The sequence below is a fragment of the Tilletiaria anomala genome (assembly GCF_000711695.1).
Source record: "Tilletiaria anomala UBC 951 chromosome Unknown K437scaffold_32, whole genome shotgun sequence".
NCBI classification, from domain to species: domain Eukaryota; kingdom Fungi; phylum Basidiomycota; class Exobasidiomycetes; order Georgefischeriales; family Tilletiariaceae; genus Tilletiaria; species Tilletiaria anomala.
This window is the reverse complement of record NW_013546990.1, coordinates 1-17,777: the sequence shown is the minus strand read 5'-3', so window position 1 is coordinate 17,777 and position 17,777 is coordinate 1. Positions and strand designations below refer to the sequence as shown.

Sequence of the window (17,777 nt, the reverse complement as noted above, 5' to 3'; positions counted from 1 at the left end):
TCCAGCCGCAAATTGAATGCAGCCACGGGACAGAGATGTCCGTCATGTATGTACCGTGAAAGTGAACTATGGCTGTGCTGCTGACATGGACATCTTCAGGGTGCCGTTGGTGGAAGGCATTCGCAACCAGCAAGAGTGCTGATGGAAGAGGTCTTATATTGAATCGTGGGTCATGTTTCAGTCCATCCCACCCAATGGCATCTGATTCAAGTAGCATTGATTGCAGGGAAAGAGATTGATTGTACCCTGCACCCTGTCGCTCATGTGCGAGGTGTTTGCTACTTTACGCGCCGATAAGGCGGATTGGTGGCTCTCCTTGACGCGATCGTGGCATTGTGGCTCCAACCGAGCTCTTGAAATGTTGCGACAGTGGGTTGCTCACAATAGGCCACAATCCCCAGAGGTGCAGATGCACACAACACAGCAGATAATGGATATCTGCGGGTCGCTTCTCTCGTCTGAGAGTCCGCTATACGCCGGCCGAGAAAGCGGGCGATCGATCTGTGAAGTCAACATGTGTCTCGAGAAACGCATTCAAAATGAAGCGAAGCAGCCTCACGACACTGGTGTACTTAGCCAGAGTGTGTCTCTTCTGTTTCGGTTGTGGCGGCGTCAGGCTTGGTGCCATTCTTGTCCCCCCTTTTTTTGCAGGGTCTCCACAATCCGCATGTGGTGCAGCTTTCGCCATGTGCCGAGAGTTCCGCACGGCTCTAAAAACAAACAGGGACGTCAAAATGATTTTGGTCCTATGATGTCTGAAGGAAGAGTGCCATTGCCTTGATTCGATCAATTTCAGCGCTCCGCCAGCATCTCGCCTTGGCGCTGAATGCCTCAGCTTGACACATGAGCTTGACGATGGACGCGTCGTCGTCGCACTCGCTTCGTTGAACTAGTCATATAGTTCAGTACTTTTATCTACCCAAGTACTCCATTCCTCCGACAGGCGGGTGCTCTGACGAGCTTACGTTAATGTGACATGCTCATACACACTTGGCCGTACTGCTGACACACTTCCACGAGCCAGTGCGCCATCACCTGCAAATGAAGCGCCGAAAGCGGGGCGAGATGTTCAGGTGGCTTCGAGTAGACTGTAGTTAAGCGTGGATACACTTATACAAGCTTCCTTCAACGGGATTGGTACTTTGACTGTTACACCAGCCTAGGATTATGCACAATGATTGCCGTGACAGGCCAGAGGCAGCCGAAAAAAACACCATCTACGATACATGGCACATGAAGAAACGGTCGTGGAGTGGGCCGAAGCGAATCCAAACTTTGCATTTCTTCAGCACTCGGCACGCCGCAGCGACATTGCAAGGGCAGCAAAGCAAGCAAACCAATAACCAACCGTGTCCATGAGATAGAGAATGGATTGCGACATCAGTGTGCTAACTTTGTTCGACTGCTACCGTATACACATGCGTTAAGTTGAAGAGCCATCGCGCAACATGCAATTCCATTGTTCGCCTCAGTCCTGGCCCTCTCCCGTCTTTCGTCGGGTCTTCTTGCTCCTTGGCGTACTATCTGGCAGGAGGGAGCGTCTTCCAACATCGGCAGGACTGCCTTCAGGTCCATCGCCCTTTGCAACGCGTTTCTTGTTCTTTTTTTTCTTATCCTTCAAACTCTCTGAATCTGGGAAGCCGTTGGTTGGAGATATCGTTGGCGAATGTGGTAGTGCTTCGCCATCGACGCCACACAGAGTAGTGGGATCTGCTACAGTTGCAGCTGCTGCCTCGTGCTTTGCGGCCTTCCGAAGTCTTCGTGACTCTTTTCGCTGCCGCTTCTCTTCTCGCGCCAACTTCCTTGCTGCCTTTTCTGCCTTTCGCTGCTCTCTTGCGGCTTTCTTCGCAGCCTTTGCAGATGAGGACTGTTTGTCGGTCGCACCGCTGCGCGGTACAACCTCAAACGCCATTGATGCTGAGCCCTTTGGCTCACTCGACGCTTCCTTGCCCTTTTTTGAAATATCTGAGCCGCCAATGACTTCTCCTCTAATAAAGCCACTCATAAGCTGGCGTCGAGCAACTTCGCGCTTGGCTGTCGCATGCAGCGATAAGCTCTTTTCTGAAGAGATGATTGTAGCCGTTGCAATGCCACTGGAAGGGGCTGTCGATGGTGTAGTTGTAGGGCCGATAGCCAATGTCTTGGCACTTGCCTGAAAAGAAAATAAACAAACTCGTTCAGCAAAAATGCCCTTCATTTCCATTTTACGGCGTCGGTTCGATGCATAGGACACGCACTTCGAAGAGGCAATCCCACCATTCCACTGCTCTATCCCGATTCTTGCCAAGGCCCTTGACATCCCGTTTTTGGGGTAAGGCAAGTGGCTTCTTGAGTCCTTTTCCATTTTTTCCATCGAGCGGCACCCCTGCCCCTTGCCAGCCATGTTGTATAAGGTAGTCTGTCGGGCTGAAGTTGGATCGCGAAGACTTTACAGCCGACGCTGAGGTCAACGCAAGGGCGGAGGTCTCGGCATCAGAAGCAATCTCCCCTTCGAAAGCGATCTTCCGTCGCTTCGCTTGCCGTAGTGCCATTCTATCGGCTACACACAATGCTAAACAGGGTCACACTGAACGCCAAATATGCACAGCCCAAGAAAGGGTGATGATATCATTTGAAGACGGTGAAGCCATTTCGACTGGTAATGAGAATTGGTGAAAATGAGCCAATATGAGAGGGCGCATGTCAGAATCTGGACGCAAACATGGAACTCGGTTCCCGGGAGGCGGAAGCCGCCCAGCATCACACGCCACCAGCGATGCGGACTCGATCGCATCCAAGCTGGCGAGTCGAACAGGCTACACACTGTATACACTCAAAGTCAGGGCAATGTCGGCGATCAGGCGCACTTCTTGCTAGGTCATGTCAAGCGACGCATCGCATCTGAACGGCAGAGCAGTGCAGCGTCCAACCTTGGAAGACTCATGAGGTCCTTCGTGTAGAGGCGTTGACCTCTAAGCGCCTAGGCGCTTCATCGCCCTCCTCCCTCGTTCTTCACCAGTTCACACATATCCCATCCGGCACGCTTGCGCGGTCGCTCTAATCAATCAAGATGCCTCGCAATCAAAGCACAGCAGCCCGCATCGGGTGGGGAGTTGTCAAGTGGCTTCCTTTCTCGATTGTAAGCAGTGTCTTTGGGAATTGCAAGCGAATAATAGCTTTCGACAGCTGAACTCCCCCCCCCAACTTTCTACATTAAGGTCTGCGCCCTCATCCTCTTTACATGGGGAACAATGACGTTCTCGCTAGCCATCTCTTATAACATGGTGCACGTGGGCGCGTGGCTCAAAGGGCTCTTGGAACTCATCATCACGCAGGGCCTGTCAGGCATGACATTTTGGTCGTTCCTTGCTGCGGTCTTCAAAAATCCAGGAACCCCGCTGGGCAGCCAGCGACACGCTGGGTCGAGCTTTGAACGCCGCGATGTGGAAGGGCTAGCAGTATCAGGACAGAATACAAACATGGCCCCCAACGCTAGTAGAAATCGGCCTGAAGCAGCAGCAGGCTCCGAGCCTGTCGACCATGTCCAAGTCAAGGCATGGGAAGAGCCCGATGGTTGCGACGACCGCGATGTGTCCGCTCCTCTCCTACCCAACTCTGGGCCGGTAGGGATATCCAGACTCTTACCAGGGCAGCCGCAGCTACCCGCACGAACCGGTCGCCAGCAGCTTGACGACCTCGTCAGTGGCAGCTCAGTACTTGCTCATGGACGCGTAAAAGCCTCAGGCCTGATGGTCAAGTCTTCGGGTGATGCAAGATGGTGTGCAAAATGCAATGGGCCAAAACCCGATCGTGCACACCATTGCAGCACATGTGGCATCTGTGTACTCCGAATGGACCACCACTGCCCCTGGCTGGCATCATCCTGCGTTGGGCTTCGCAACCACAAAGCATTCTTCCTCTTTCTCTTCTACACGTCGTTATTGTGTGTGTACGCCTTTCAAGAGATGGCGCGTGCACTCGTCCAATTTGTCAACATTGAGCTGGATGGATTCGAGACTTCCCCGATCGTCTGGGCTGCGGTGTTGTTCATCGGCTTCATCTTCGGCGTCGCTGTCATCCCTTTCACGGCCTACCACGCATATCTGATCTGCAAGAACCGCACCACTATCGAGAGCATGGAAGGTTCCGGAAGAATCCGAATACATGCAAGCGACACAATCACATCCAGCCGGCCTCGCCTAGAGAATAGACTGCGAAACCTTGTCCGACGTAGCACGGACAGGGGTCAGGTAAACCGTCCCTCCTTGACGAGGGAGTGGCAGGATGAGCAGTTGCCGGGCTGGAAGAGCGACGAAGTCCTGACGAAAGAGGAGCGGCGGGCTTTGAAACAAGCAGGAAAAGTGAATGTGTACGATATTGGTCCTTCCGAAAATTGGAAGCAAATCATGGGCCGCCGGCCACTGCTTTGGTGGATACCGCTGGGAGAACCGTGAGTGCATCCGCTAGATTTTGGTACAAGTGGGCTCTCGACTGACGGAAACGCTTTCTTGGCTCCAGGGAATCCGATGGCTTCAGCTATACTGTCGATGCGGAAAAATTAGAGAACCTACAGAGGATTACTGCCGATGTTCGGGGCCCTGGCGGCTCGGACTCGCATGGCAGGCCGCCGATGCAGGACAGGGACCCAAGAGATATTGAAGCACAGTCTACAGAAGGCTTTGCACTCTTCGCTCCCGATGATCAATTAAACGATGGAGGAAGGCATGAATGAAGGTTCAATACATTCTTACAGTGGTCGCTGAAGTATCTCATCTGCCTGGTACAACTTTTGGGCCGCATTGACAACGCCTTCGGGTCCCAAAAAGGCCTCCAGCGCATCTTGAAATGCGTGTTGGGCGCGACGCAGCGCTGGTGATGGCAACCCGCCAAACTGGTACAAAGGACTGGGTCGAACCTTTGGCGGACGTTTCCTCGCATGCTCGCTGTGGTCACCGTCAGAAGTTTCATCTTCCTCTAGGTTATCCCGGTCATCGTCTACCTCCCTCAACAGCAGTGCACCATTGCAGTGAATCTGGCAAATTGTTTGCGCTCTGAGACGACCGTCCCACCCGTCATTTCCGATTCTTGAGCCAAACAACCCTCCTTGACTTTTCGCCTTACTAAGGTCGAGGAACCCTGAAGCCAGGTATTTGCTTGCCAGCGCTCTTCGGCCGAGATACTCGTCAACAACATCAAGATGCTTGGAGATGGCGTCGTCTTGGTCACCGCGTTGCTCTCCCAAGTGTCGTAGCAACTGTTGAGGTATTGATGACGTTGCGAATGTGGTCGTCGGACCATGCTGTCCATCTTCAACGCTCACGACGTGGTCACTAAGCAGCGGCGCTAGGTCCAAACTATCACGTTCGTCGTTGATTTGTGGCTCGGTCCGTACCCAAAAGACGGCCTGCAGGCCAAGGGCGGCCTGGGCGGCAAAAACGACGTTGTTGTAGAGCACGAGGGGTCTCGCAAGGCCCAATAGTGTAGCTAAGAAGCTCGCAGCTAGTAGGGAAATCACCAAGCCACGGCGCGCAAAAGAGCCTTGCATAGGGGGTAGGAGAGGGTGCATGCTAGCCAAGAGCTGGACCAACCATAGCAGAGGTAACATGCCCAAAGGATCGTGATCGTCTGTGCTGATTGAAGGGCTCCCCTCAAGCCCATGAAAGACAATCCATCCGTTGAGCATATTGCGCACCCAGACGAAGAGCACAGGAGCCTTAATTGGCAGGCACCAGAACAAGGCCATCAAAAGTAAATGCGATTGTCGCCAGTGACGGATCGTTGCTGAAGCCTGGTTACCGGGCTGCCGTACCCTTGCCTCAGCCAGTGCAGCTGTCCAAAGATGAACCAGGAAAAGAGCCAAGAGGACGGCCTGATGCGGGAGAATGGTGAAAACGAGAAACAAAACAATGATGGAAGGCAGGACATGGTTAATGTCGAGCGCTCGCGTCAAAGTTCCTTTTTTTGGCTGTTTCAAGCCATATTTGCTTGCATGCGGCCGCAAGCACAATGCCAGAACTCGGCGTAGAGTCAAGGCAGTCAGCGATCCCAAGAAGGCAAATGCTGACCCGATCGATGCAATCCAGATGATAACTGAGAATGCTTCAAATGTTGTTAGACCATCAAGGGAAGCCCCCAGGTTGTCCGGCATGTTTCGACCGGAGAACCGCTTAAAGGCTTCAATCACGATCAGCGAAGCTGCCGTGAAGAAAGCAGATGGCAAAATTGCACGTAATGCAGATGCAAGCAAAGCGTCTGAGGACATATAAGCGTTGTACAGTGTCAGCTCAGGAATAAATTGGATTGGGGGTACTCACGGCTAAGTAGCTTACCGGAAGGTGAAAAATGGTCCCCGGCCAAGTAAGCGAACGCCAGACTGACAAATGGAACTACAAATATGGACGAGCGATAGCGTATTACCAGTTGGGCGAGAGATGCCACCCAGTCGATCTGTACTTCGATTGCCTTCCATGGCTGCGGACAATGAGGTTCGCTCCAAGTCGAGATATGCCAGCCGGTGGAGACTTGGCTAGGCGAGGGGATCCATGGCGATCGCCCGATTAAATTGATGGTTATGCGCTTCTGCTGACTCGACATGGATGGCACCCAGACTTGATCCCTTGCTGCGAGACTTTGTATGCGGACCAGAGAGTCGAAGGTGCCGCCCGCCTGGCATGCATTCACGACAAATCTGAGTCGATAGGATATGATGCTGGATTTGAAGTCGGGGAGGATCACGTCTTGAGAGGATAACGAGTTGGTTTGCACCTCTGCGGTCTTGGGTGCGGGAACTGCAAGTGTCGAAAGCAGGCCAGGCTTTCCTGCTACTGTCACCGGCAAAGAAACGATTCCATGGAGAAGCCATGCAGGAGGGTCTAGTGGCAGATCGATCTCTAGTCTAGAGGCATTGTGCGATCGTATTGTCTCGGGGAGAACGCGGACATGGAGCAGACCAGTTTTCTCGTACGACCCATCGGCACTGGGGAAGCGTTCTGTCGGTGGATGTGGCGAGGGTGGGAAGAGAGTCCACGTGCCGTCTGATAGCTCTGTGCAGGGGGTATCTGACGGCTGACAGAGTCGTATAGCAGGGGCTGCATGGGCATTCGTGAGCAAATCAATGCCAGCAGACATAGCGTCGGAGAGATCGATGGTCCGAGTTATCGTTGACGTTGAAGCACCGTCGTGATGCACAGCTTTGATTGCAGCTGGAGTGGCATCTCGGTCGGTGAAAGCAAGCCGGTCTTCAAGCCTCAATGCATGCTGCCAGGTTGCTCGCCGTTGCTGTACAGTTCCAGCAGAATATGCTGGAAGACCGCTCAAAAGGAAGCCACGTGCAATCAGTGAGCGCAATTGATCGCACCACATGATGGCAAGGTGATCAACGCTACACCATAGACCTGGGATCGATGTGGTCAGTGCCGATACCTGCGCTTCTCTGGGCCAGACATCGCTTAGATCTAGCAAGGACGACTCAGACGCCACCTGAGTGTCCAGGTTCCCGCCCGCGATGCTGACAAGCAAGACTTCCTCCCCTGTTCTTGTCTTCTCTGAAGGTTTCTTGTTGATCGTGGAATACACTGACATTACGCCAGCATCAAAAGATAGAGGCGGGTACGCATGTGGAGCTGACAGAGTGACGATCGTCCTGATCGTTCCCGCATGGAAGTTCGGGATTTTGATTGCAAGACGTGCGACGATACCGCCCATAGAATGAGCGAGAATTGGAACCTCGCTGTTGTTGGAGAGATGATAAGTGTTCTGTAGAAAGATGATAGCTTCGTTGACAAATGTCGCCTGTTCAGCCAAAGTTGCACCATGGAAAGCTGAGAATTCCTCATTGAAGTCTACTGTCCACCAATCGATGCCACCTTGGCGCTCGAACCACTCTGGCCGTATTTGAACCTCGGATGGATCCGACTGTTGGCCATAGTCGTGCGCCCAATATTGCTTTGCGGAGCTGCTTGCAACGCTTCGAATTTGGCCATAACTCCCGGCGTTGCCTGGGATGAACAGGGCAGGCTTGCCGTTAGGAGGAAAGGCATCCGGTTTGGGCTCCAAATATCCTTCGCGATACAGAAGCAGGCGATACTTCGAAGAGAGGCCCGACGGTGATGCTAATCGATCTGTGTAGTCGGCGTACGTGGGCCACATATAGCTCATGCGACATTCTTGACGCAGGCCGAGACGTTGGGGCAAGCGCGCGTAGCTGACCACTGTAACCAAAAGTAGAACGATACTCGCAGTGACAATACCGACGTGGAATAGCGGCCTTTCGAACTGTTGCAAGAGCAAGCCGACACTTGGCCTTTGGCCGTCTTTCCTTCGTGTTGGCCTCATGTCTGCAGTCGCGTACAGGGAGCTGTTCCCCAGCTTGAGCTTGGCGTGCGCCGGCCGCGCCGAGACGCTGCGCGGGCGCGGTTCGCGGAGAGCGAACGCTGAGGACTGGGTTTCCCACTTTCCAGAAGAATGCTATCGGGCAATTCCGTCTAGGCAAAAGCGCTTTCCATCGGATAACAACTTGCAAAATGCATGCGTATTGCGATGCGTATTATATATACATATTACGAGTTCCTGATCTTCACCAGGTGCATCATTTGGCCCCATATTCACGGCGTTCAGTTGCACCGATTTGATGGTGAATGGGTCCTGTTGGGCCGTGCGCATATAGTATATGTATATGGCACACGATGCGCGAGACAGGGAGACAGTCTCGCGGCGCTCAGCGTCCGTTCGTCCACCCAATCAATTCATCGATCATTGTCTCCAGTCTCCACCTGGGTGCACACTTATGCAAAACTCCAAACCACCAGGAAAGTCTGTGGATTGATAAATGTTGGCAGACAGGACCACGCCTTCACAGTCACGGCTGCCGTTTCCTGCTTTGCTTGCTCTTTCTCGAAGGTGTGCAAAGGTCAGGAGCGAGTTGTAGTGATCTACAGCGCCTTCCAAGGAGCCCTCATTCGAGCACCCAAGTCAAGCACTGCAGCGAGCGAAAACGAACACACCTCGGCGTCATGTCGAATTATCTCAACAAATTCAAAGACGCCGCGCATAAGGCTGGCGTGCAGGCCACTGCATTCGCGCAGCAAACCTCGCGTCAGCTGAGTGAGCAGGCCAAATTGGCTCAAGCTGGATTCTCGTGAGTCGGGCGATGCCGATTTCAGAACACGAACATGAGGTACCATTGCATCCCGCGATGTGCTAAATGTCAGTCAACCCACTGTGCTTCAACCAGGCTTCCAAAGGAATGCGACAAGGCATCCAAAATCCTCCAAAGCTTCCTCGGTGAGCTTGTTACTTCTAATTGAAGCCTGGGCCTTCCGCTGATCCGAGCGAAACGCTATGTCTTCAGCCGACCCGGAGCACCCTGACTCTGCCCTCAACGCCATTCCCAAAGCGGTGTTGCAACAGGCAAAAGGTGCGTGTCACACGGCTGAGGAAATTTCGTTCAGCAGATCAATCTACACACATTGCTAACCTGTGATGTCTCGATGTCATTCTAGGGCTTGCTGTGTTCAGCGTGATCAAAGCTGTGAGTGCAATTGATCGCTGCATGTTACCAGACGATTGACCAGCTCCCCCCCCGCACGCTACAGGGTTTCATCTGGTCCGGGAAAGCAGGCAGCGGAGTCGTTACCGCAAGACTGCCAGACGGAACATGGTCAGCGCCATCGTGTATCGCCACTGGTGGCGTGGGTTTTGGCTTCCAAGTGAGGCCAGGGTCCTGTCAATCGTCTTTAAGTCCCTATCGCGACTTACTTGTCCATTTCTCACATTCTCGTAGATTGGCGCCGACATTTCTGATTTCGTCGTTGTTATGAACAGCGAAGATGCTGTCCGCTCTTTCGGTATGGCAGGAAACTTGACACTTGGAGGGTCATTGTCCGCTACCGCTGGCCCAATCGGCACGGGTGGCGCGGTGCAAGCAGCAGTCGCGCATCCTGCTCCCATGTTTTCCTATAGCAGGAGCAAAGGTGAGAATTAAGCTGACACTTCAGCGGGCACGCAGCAAGGTTGATAAGCTGACACGCCTGTCGACTCATCTCAAAGGCCTCTTCGCTGGAATCAGTCTCGAAGGTGTCGTCCTTGTGGAAAGAAAAGATGCGAACCGCGAGTTCTACGGCCAAGCCATCCCGGCGAGGGACTTGCTCGCTGGTAAGGTCCCTCCGCCAGAAGCAGCGAGTGCTATGTACGAGGTCATCGAAGCGGTGAGCAGTGTATACCGAGTCCCAGAACGCCAAGGTCGATGCTGAATATGAACGGACCTGCATCGCGGGCAGGCCGAGCAAATCGATGAATCAGGCGTACCGCAGCAGGCATATGTACCGGGAGCCCCCTCTTCAGAAGGTGACTTCAAGATCCGTATCAACTGAACTTGACGGTGGAAATGACTGTGCATTGAATGTTACAACTTGTTGCTTCTTGGTCAGGCTACACTGTCGGCGGTAGTCAACGTGCAAGCGCGCTCAACGGTTCAGAACGTCCCATCTTTGATGCGTGAGCCGGTACTTCAAGAACTAGATAGTGGCCGACTGAGACTGAAGCCTGTTAACTTAACAGAAGCGCCCACACAACGTAATCTCAGGCTAAATGATTCCTTATTTCTCAGCCGTTTCCTTGCTTTCAGCTCCACATGCCTTTGTAATACTCCTACGAGTAATCCGCACACGTCGTTGGGCAGCCACGCCTCGACGAGGTCGGACTTTGGAGGTTGCCTTCTTCCGATTTCCTTTTGAATGATCCATGATAGACGCGCAATGAATCCGTCCATGGATTTTTATTCATATGGTTTCTTGTGATGCCAACTGGTTCACGTTGCTCGTACCAGAGCTACGGGGCGTTTGAACACTTTCTTAGGACCAATAACAACACTTGCATTATTGAGATGAGATATGGCTGCGGAACGCGCGAACTAGAGCCGCGGGAAGAAAACGATTCATGTAGACCAAGTAGAGGGGAGTGAAGAGAGTGGACGCGCTAAAAAGTTGTGCCCCTCCCCCCTCAGGCCATTTACTACTTAATACCTGTACGAGTGGTGATTGCGAATCTTCGCACGCTCTTTGTGATATAATACATCAAGCTCGCTCCTCCCTCCTGCTACACCGAGCTTGCACAGCGGAAACGATACCTCCTGCTCACTGCATCGTTCGGAGCACGTCGTAGCCATGAGCGAGATCGAGCCCAATGGAGCCGCTGTCGGCGCCAAAATGGCTCCAGGTGGAAAGGTCCGCCTGACTTCTTACGTGAGTTCCACTTCTTGCCAAGCTGCAACCATCCACGGACGCCGTGCATGATTGGGATCAATGACGGATGGCTGAACGATGGAAAACTTTTCCTCGTTCTGAAATGGTGTGGGTAGCCTGCTATTGCCAACGCACCGCTTCCGGCAGAGGGAAACGGCACATTCTCAAACCTTCACCTAGCACTCCTCATCTTCGTCACGCCCGCTATTCTCCTGCGCCTCATTCCGTTCATCAATCCTTCTTGGGTGCCATGGTGGCTTTATTTCATTCTGGCCGCTATCACGGGTGTTCCTGTCGCTTGTGGTTACTGGACCGTTATGAGTATCTACGGACCTCGCAAGAACAATAAGGTCGAGCTTCCTGGAAGTGAGTCTGGTGTCAGTGATCACCTACTCAACTCCCTGAAATTTTTTCTTTGGCAGGGCCCATCGAGGATTATATTACCATCAAGGACCCTAAGCTCAAGCAGCAGTACTTCGGCAGCAAGAAGATCCCTATGCAAGTTTTCCACGATGCATACTTTGAAGGCAAGATCGACATCAAAGGTGACATGCTCGACGTTCTGGAGTACCGATGGGACTGGGCCGAAATGCGTTTCACTCTCGAGCTCTTCAAATACGTCATTTTCAAGCTCATTCCGGATGTCTTGATGCACACCGCAAAACAAGACGAGGAGCAAGTCCGTGACCATTACGACCGTACGTATTTTTGAGCAGCGGTGAGCCGTACGCCATAGCTTGTTGACATCAGGTACTTCATCTCTTCTAGGCGGCAACGACTTTTACAGCTGGTTCCTCGGTCCCCAGATGATTTACACCTCTGGAGTCATCTCCGATGCCAACAAGCGCGAGTCCCTTGAAGAACTGCAGGACAACAAGCTGGCGCTTGTCTGCTCGAAGCTCGCCCTTCAACCCACAGACCGAGTCTTGGACATTGGCTGTGGCTGGGGAACGCTCACAGCCTTCGCTGCAAAGAACTTCGGCTGCGATGTCACAGGCGTAACACTTGCCAAGAACCAAACGGCCTTTGGAAATGACAGGATCAAGAACAATGGCATCAGTTCCGACAAGGCGCGCATCCTTTGCCTTGATTACAGAAACATTCCTGTCCAGCCTGGCCACTACAACAAGATTGTCTCTCTTGAAATGGCTGAGCACGTCGGTATTCGTCACTACAGCAAGTTCCTAGGCGATGTCTACAATCTCTTGGATGACGACGGAACATTCGTCTTCCAAGTTGCTGGTCTCCGTCCAAACTGGCAGTGAGTGCGGTATTGAGCGGCTCTGCTACTCGTGCTTGACCATTGACGTTTCAACGCTTGCAGATATTGGGATCTGATCTGGGGTCTGTTCAGTAAGTCATTGTCCTCTAACCTGCCTAGGTTAAACTAGACAGCTGATCATTTACTCCTAATGTCTTACTTCAGTGAACAAATATGTAAGGCTTCCCGCAAACCTAATAAAGGTGTCTAGTCATACTAAGGTATTCGTCTAACTGACCTTGTATTATCCCTTTTTGGCCTCGAAAGGTCTTCCCTGGAGCGGATGGTGCGTCTGTCATATGCCGCTGCTCACAATACAATGTGACTGACAATCCCTCTTTTGCACTTCATAGCCAGCTGCAGTCTTGGTTGGGTAATCAACAAGCTCGAAGCTGCAGGCTTCGAGGTCCGCTCGTGCGACGTCCTCGGCGTGCACTACTCTGCGACCATTGAGCGCTGGCTTCAAAACTGGAAGAGCAATGAAGCTAACGTCAAGTCGAAGTATGGCGACCATTGGTACAGGACCTGGCGTGCGTTTAAGTTTGTGCCAAGTGTTTACTACGCTATGCTGACCATTTTTGTCGCCCTTACAGTGTTCTTCCTTGCTAGCTCTGTAATCATCGCACGTGAAGGTGGCTCCAGCGTCTTCCAGATCACCTGCACCAAGTGAGTTGTGACGTTGCTTCTTATCGATGTCTCGCTCACTGTCCCATTTCTGATATCCAGGAACTTGAATGCCACGCACCGTATCGAAGGCGTTGCGTCGCATGGAAACATTCACCCCAAACCCCAGCGGCCCTTCACCAGTGTCTACCACTAGAGATGGAAGCCTTCGGGAGCTATGACAACGACGATCAAATCCCATTTGCTTGTCCCTTTGCAAAGCGTCGCGACCCTACCTGACCTGATAAGTGGCGAGGCCTCAGGTCATCTTAGCTGGAACTAGGAAGGCCCGCCTTGTAGATTCACCTGCACTTGTGGGTGTCGTGCATTTGCAAGTTGCGAATGTAAATCCCTAGCGTCCTGCCGATTTGCATGGTTCCCGTTATCTCTGCTTCTCTCACGGCGGGCTTCGCGTCGCTACGACACATCGCATCTGGAATCACAGCAAGTGGCGTGTGCTACCATTTGCAGCTTGAGAAGGTTCATGCTTCTTTTGGTTCGCTGTAGATATGCAATCCTCTTCGCCTAGACAAGGTAAACTTCAGGGACGTCCATGTACGAGATATACACTTATTCCAGACGTGAAAGTGTTTACAAGCGTTCTGTTCTACAATCGACTTGAGCGGATCTTATCACACGGCCTGGCCCGCACAAAGTTCTCTTCAGTCTTCCATATTTGTCCTTCGTTGAATATCCTGAAGCGAGATCGCAAGTACTTAGTTGTAATTAACGGACTCATAAGACTTTGCCTTGATGACCACTTCGCCAGGTTTTGGAAGTGTTTTGAGAGAACCGCGAAACCGGCTCTCTCTTTGAAGGTAAAATCCATACCCTTCACCGCGAGTGCAGATCGCCAGTACCGTGGACCAACCCTAGGCACAAATAAAACATGTCTATTAGTATTCTAATGGATAAGGAATAGCCTCTTGAAATGTAGTAGTGCACACTTACCCAGGATAAGCTGAAAGTAAACACCTGCCAAATTTGTTCGCCTTTCAATACTTCAACATTGGCTTCTTAATGGGAACGAGACGTGTACATATCTAAACAAAGTACCTGTTGCAAGTACTTTAGATATTTGACGGACTCTTCATCTCACATCTTAGCTCTCTTCACAGTCACACAAAGTTGTCTAAACTTGCAAACACGGAAGCCTCCAAAAGGTTTAGAAGCCAAAACAGATAGAATGGATATCAATATTGACTATGCAAGAGGACCATGTACGGTGGTCACAGTAGGATGTGCTTGGTGTGACGGGCAGCATTTCATGACTCATTCACTATGAAGAGCATTTTGGAAGCAACGTCGATACAGGTGAAATTATTGTCAAGTGAATGAGTGTGCATACGATACGGAGCGCAAAGGTTTTGTGAGCTAGTGTTCGAGTTAGTGGGCTGAGCTCCCGAAGCACCCTAGATTTGGGGTGGACATTTGAAGACGTTTGACTGATAATCTTCAATGCGGCAGTTCCGTCGAGCAGCCTTGCGTGTGATTCAAGTAATGTATGAATACTGAATCATTAATACGCACTAGAATACATATGCTCTTGTGTGCGATTCAAGGACTGTATGAATACTGAAATATTAAGACGCAAGAGTAGAAGGAGTAAAGTGCATAGTACAAAAAGACACATTGACCAAGTGGCGCATAAACGGCACTGCAGGCCTCACCTCTTCTCTATGGGTCGCGCACTATGTATATTGAAGGAATTAAATGGCCACATGCGACTCCGATGGCCTTTTGCAATGTCAGGCGGTAATTCGGTTCCGTTGCTCGCGTGCGACTCCTCTTGCATTTTCTTCTTATTGTTTCACCTACTCCTGCTACCCTTGGGTATTAATGCTTCGGTATTTACACGGTGCTCTAATCTTGTGCAATTCTGTACTACATAGTAGCTTCTCGAAAGAAACTGATGATAGAGCTCATTCCTTCACAGACAATGGTCTTCCCCTTGTACACCACCTTCACCTCGAGTCCAAAATGGCTATGGTCAATACCATATTGGTCCAGGGTTCTGCCGGAGATTTGCCCCGACGTTAAGCCAAGCCAAAGAAACGACGTGGTTTGAAACGTCTGAGGACCCCAAGGGCCTCGTTATCTATGGTTTTGCTTAGCGTATCGAGAAACATTCGCTCCTCACGCTCATCAACAGCCTGGTAAGAAGTGGTTTCAATTGCCGAATACAAAAAGGACTTGGGTTCCTTTCTTCACATTTTCCACTTGGACGAGCTATGTGCAAATATGTGGGTGGTTTCGCAACAAACTCGACTTTCGACTGTGACTAGATACTTCAAACCTCGTGATGATGCCTCCGCTAGAGATGAGAGCATTGACAATTTGGCAGGACTTTAGACGTCCAGCACTCGCAAAATGAATGCCAATTGAACCTCAATGCTCACGTTTCTATCAGTTCCACGCCTCAGCTATTCACTTCTAACCAATGACTCGCCTCTCAATGTCGAGCAGGCCAAATAGAGGGTCCTGATGAAACTTATCTAACATCGTGAAACGGGGTGGTCCATGTACACTCGCCTGGATGACAGTCGCTCTGGTATTGTCACTCAGCCCAATTGAATCGCTATTGAGCATCACACTCTTCCCTGGGCTTTCGAAGTGCGGAAAGGCCAACTTATCACGAGTATCCAGCTGGATGCCTTTCTGCGCGTTTATGTTCGACGCATGCTTTTAACAAGCCTAGAGAGTAAGCACATCATTGAGATTGCTTGCCGCTCACTCGAAATCGCTGACGAAATGTATACTTGGGCCCTGGGCAAGTGCACAGCGAAAGCGAGAACTCGTAGGTACTCTATCGAGAGCAAGCTCCTCACATTGACGTGGGATCATTAAGCTGCTACAGTCTTAAAAGGTCCCTGTAAGAATGGGAGGCGCTTGCCGCTGAGCGCCACGAGCATATCGAATGGCCTTTGCGTCCTGATGTGCCGTACAAAGAACTTTGCTACGCACTTCCCACTGATTGCAATACGCGCTTCACACCGTCCTTCGTGGCGCTGGATCTTCCCTGCAAGGCCAAGAACGAAAGTGATATATGAAAATGACAGTCATCTGGTCACCTACTTGTGCGCGGGGTAAGAGCCAAACAGCCCGCCAACCCACCACCTACGGGTCGCCAATTTGAGAGCAACGCAGCTCAACTGTACGAGTCCAAGACATTGCTAACTTGTCCCGCATGCATGCAAGACGGCTACCAAGTCCATGACTGAAATGACAAGGGGCTGTAAAGGACGAGTACGAGCAAGCAAGGTCCAAGCAAGAACTTGCTCGCACAGTTCGCATGGCACCTATCCGTGCACCCCTGCCCATGGCTTTAGGGATGACCCGAAGAAATAGTCTGCTTTGTAAAGTAGCCAGCAGGATGGAGCGCATATATTTGCGTGTATGGTTCAGGTCAGAAGACTGCTGCACACTCCTCCAATGCAGCGACCTTAAAAGATCATTTTCGTTTTCCACAGCGGGACCTCCGATACGATAGTAACTGACCGGCGCTTAAGTACTGGTTGCAAGTCCGACGGAAGGAATTCAGTATATGCACCGCATTGGTGACAGAAAACTGCAGATCACTCACTATGGCGGAAGTATGTCAGTGATGGACTTCAAGCCCCAAGGCCAATCAGTACGAGGGGATGAGGCACGCCAACGTTGTTGTCAAACAGTGGAGAGCGTGATTGCCACCAGGTCTATCACGGCAACATCGGACTCAGCCTCCTTCTCTAATGGGTGGACCATATTACAAGATAGCTCCAGCCATAAGTTGCGTATCGACATTGAATGACCTGTAGGCTATCGTTCCACGTATTCCGCATTTGGGATGCTGGAATGCAGATGCCCGAGGTTGGACTGATATTCCATGCCCGAAAGCTTCTCATTGCATCAGCAGCCAAAGTATGCCAGTCGCTTAGCAGCAAGAACAAAGCAACGCTTGGCATATGCACTTAGCGCACAATTTTGCCGGGCTGCTAAGCCGCACTGCTTCGGATGCTACCAACTATGATAACCCTGTGGCAATCCGCCTAGACCTTCCAAGCCACATGTAACATCTGCATCGTGAGCAAAACAACAGCGCAGCCCAGCCACACCTATCAAGTGACTTTTGCCTGCTTAGATACAGTGTCCACTAGTCTCACTGGACCACTGCCTTCCTCCTCCTGCACTTCCATTCAGGTCGTTGTCCATCACTACTACGGCATGGTATGAACAAAACCCATTGCACAGCAAGGATCAGGTCTTCCCATGAATCCAAACCTGCCAGAAAATGGGAGCTGTTGGGCGAGGCGGACAGCTGTCCCACGCGATCCACCGCGATCAAGGCGAATTGTGGATGATCGATTTCAGCATGTGGGCTGTTGGGCAGGAGCATTAGCAGCAGCACAACCTGCGAGCCAGCGGAGCGAAGCATGGCAAAGAACGTCGACGCAGCATAGCCCATGCAACGCCATCGAACATCTTGGACGGTTCGAGCGCAAGCAACAAGCTACAGTAGCTGCACGTGAAAGCCGGCACCTTGTGGATGTATATCAGGCTGCGCACAGCACCCAGAGCTCGTGTAGCGTAGATAACAACAAGAGGTCATAGCATCTCATCTCGTGCGAAACGAGCCATCCCTCCAATAGGCTATG

General features: G+C 51.6%; 6 protein-coding genes across 6 annotated transcripts; 4 read left to right on the top strand and 2 right to left on the bottom strand.

Annotated features, from left to right (window-relative positions):
- Positions 1-173: 173 nt before the first annotated feature.
- Positions 174-938, top strand: K437DRAFT_102175 (uncharacterized protein). Its single transcript, XM_013388246.1, has one exon. The coding sequence runs from the start codon at positions 263-265 to the stop codon at positions 779-781; it is 519 nt and encodes a 172-aa protein (XP_013243700.1). The 5' UTR covers positions 174-262; the 3' UTR covers positions 782-938.
- Positions 939-1,355: 417 nt separating this feature from the next.
- K437DRAFT_294161 (uncharacterized protein) lies at positions 1,356-2,607 on the bottom strand. Its single transcript, XM_013388245.1, has 2 exons — positions 2,238-2,607; positions 1,356-2,152 (listed from the first exon to the last, which is right to left on the bottom strand). The coding sequence occupies exons 1-2, from the start codon at positions 2,529-2,531 to the stop codon at positions 1,469-1,471; spliced, it is 978 nt and encodes a 325-aa protein (XP_013243699.1). The 5' UTR covers positions 2,532-2,607; the 3' UTR covers positions 1,356-1,468.
- Positions 2,608-2,953: 346 nt separating this feature from the next.
- Positions 2,954-4,847, top strand: K437DRAFT_102156 (zf-DHHC-domain-containing protein). The gene is made up of 3 exons (XM_013388244.1): positions 2,954-3,118; positions 3,198-4,429; positions 4,498-4,847. Exons 1-3 carry the CDS (start codon positions 3,050-3,052, stop codon positions 4,709-4,711), a joined length of 1,515 nt encoding a protein of 504 aa, XP_013243698.1. The 5' UTR covers positions 2,954-3,049; the 3' UTR covers positions 4,712-4,847.
- Positions 4,688-8,507, bottom strand: K437DRAFT_255979 (PGAP1-domain-containing protein). The gene is made up of 2 exons (XM_013388243.1): positions 6,309-8,507; positions 4,688-6,231 (listed from the first exon to the last, which is right to left on the bottom strand). The coding sequence occupies exons 1-2, from the start codon at positions 8,311-8,313 to the stop codon at positions 4,727-4,729; spliced, it is 3,510 nt and encodes a 1,169-aa protein (XP_013243697.1). The 5' UTR covers positions 8,314-8,507; the 3' UTR covers positions 4,688-4,726.
- A 218-nt stretch (positions 8,508-8,725) lies between these two features.
- K437DRAFT_255976 (DUF500-domain-containing protein) lies at positions 8,726-10,698 on the top strand. The gene is made up of 10 exons (XM_013388242.1): positions 8,726-9,115; positions 9,212-9,261; positions 9,329-9,394; positions 9,480-9,508; positions 9,573-9,686; positions 9,761-9,950; positions 10,027-10,184; positions 10,257-10,323; positions 10,407-10,473; positions 10,537-10,698. Exons 1-10 carry the CDS (start codon positions 8,991-8,993, stop codon positions 10,553-10,555), a joined length of 885 nt encoding a protein of 294 aa, XP_013243696.1. The 5' UTR covers positions 8,726-8,990; the 3' UTR covers positions 10,556-10,698.
- Positions 10,699-11,183: 485 nt separating this feature from the next.
- Positions 11,184-13,300, top strand: K437DRAFT_223308 (S-adenosyl-L-methionine-dependent methyltransferase; the record flags this gene model as incomplete). Its single annotated transcript, XM_013388241.1, has 10 exons — positions 11,184-11,219; positions 11,336-11,585; positions 11,642-11,917; positions 11,988-12,480; positions 12,544-12,572; positions 12,646-12,656; positions 12,748-12,766; positions 12,834-13,010; positions 13,074-13,146; positions 13,207-13,300. The coding sequence occupies 10 exons, from the start codon at positions 11,184-11,186 to the stop codon at positions 13,298-13,300; spliced, it is 1,458 nt and encodes a 485-aa protein (XP_013243695.1).
- Positions 13,301-17,777: the final 4,477 nt, after the last annotated feature.

Coding starts and splice junctions, on each gene's coding strand:
- K437DRAFT_255979 (XM_013388243.1), bottom strand. CDS start 8,313: ATGAGGCCAACACGAAGGAAAGACGGCCAAAGGCCAAGTGTCGGCTTG. Junction 6,232..6,308: donor GGACCATTTTTCACCTTCCG/GTAAGCTACTTA, acceptor ATATGTCCTCAG/ACGCTTTGCTTGCATCTGCA.
- K437DRAFT_102156 (XM_013388244.1), top strand. CDS start 3,050: ATGCCTCGCAATCAAAGCACAGCAGCCCGCATCGGGTGGGGAGTTGTC. Junction 3,119..3,197: donor AGTGGCTTCCTTTCTCGATT/GTAAGCAGTGTC, acceptor TTCTACATTAAG/GTCTGCGCCCTCATCCTCTT. Junction 4,430..4,497: donor TGGATACCGCTGGGAGAACC/GTGAGTGCATCC, acceptor TCTTGGCTCCAG/GGAATCCGATGGCTTCAGCT.
- K437DRAFT_294161 (XM_013388245.1), bottom strand. CDS start 2,531: ATGGCACTACGGCAAGCGAAGCGACGGAAGATCGCTTTCGAAGGGGAG. Junction 2,153..2,237: donor GGTGGGATTGCCTCTTCGAA/GTGCGTGTCCTA, acceptor TTTTCTTTTCAG/GCAAGTGCCAAGACATTGGC.
- K437DRAFT_102175 (XM_013388246.1), top strand. CDS start 263: ATGTGCGAGGTGTTTGCTACTTTACGCGCCGATAAGGCGGATTGGTGG.
- K437DRAFT_255976 (XM_013388242.1), top strand. CDS start 8,991: ATGTCGAATTATCTCAACAAATTCAAAGACGCCGCGCATAAGGCTGGC. Junction 9,116..9,211: donor TTGGCTCAAGCTGGATTCTC/GTGAGTCGGGCG, acceptor TGCTTCAACCAG/GCTTCCAAAGGAATGCGACA. Junction 9,262..9,328: donor AATCCTCCAAAGCTTCCTCG/GTGAGCTTGTTA, acceptor CTATGTCTTCAG/CCGACCCGGAGCACCCTGAC.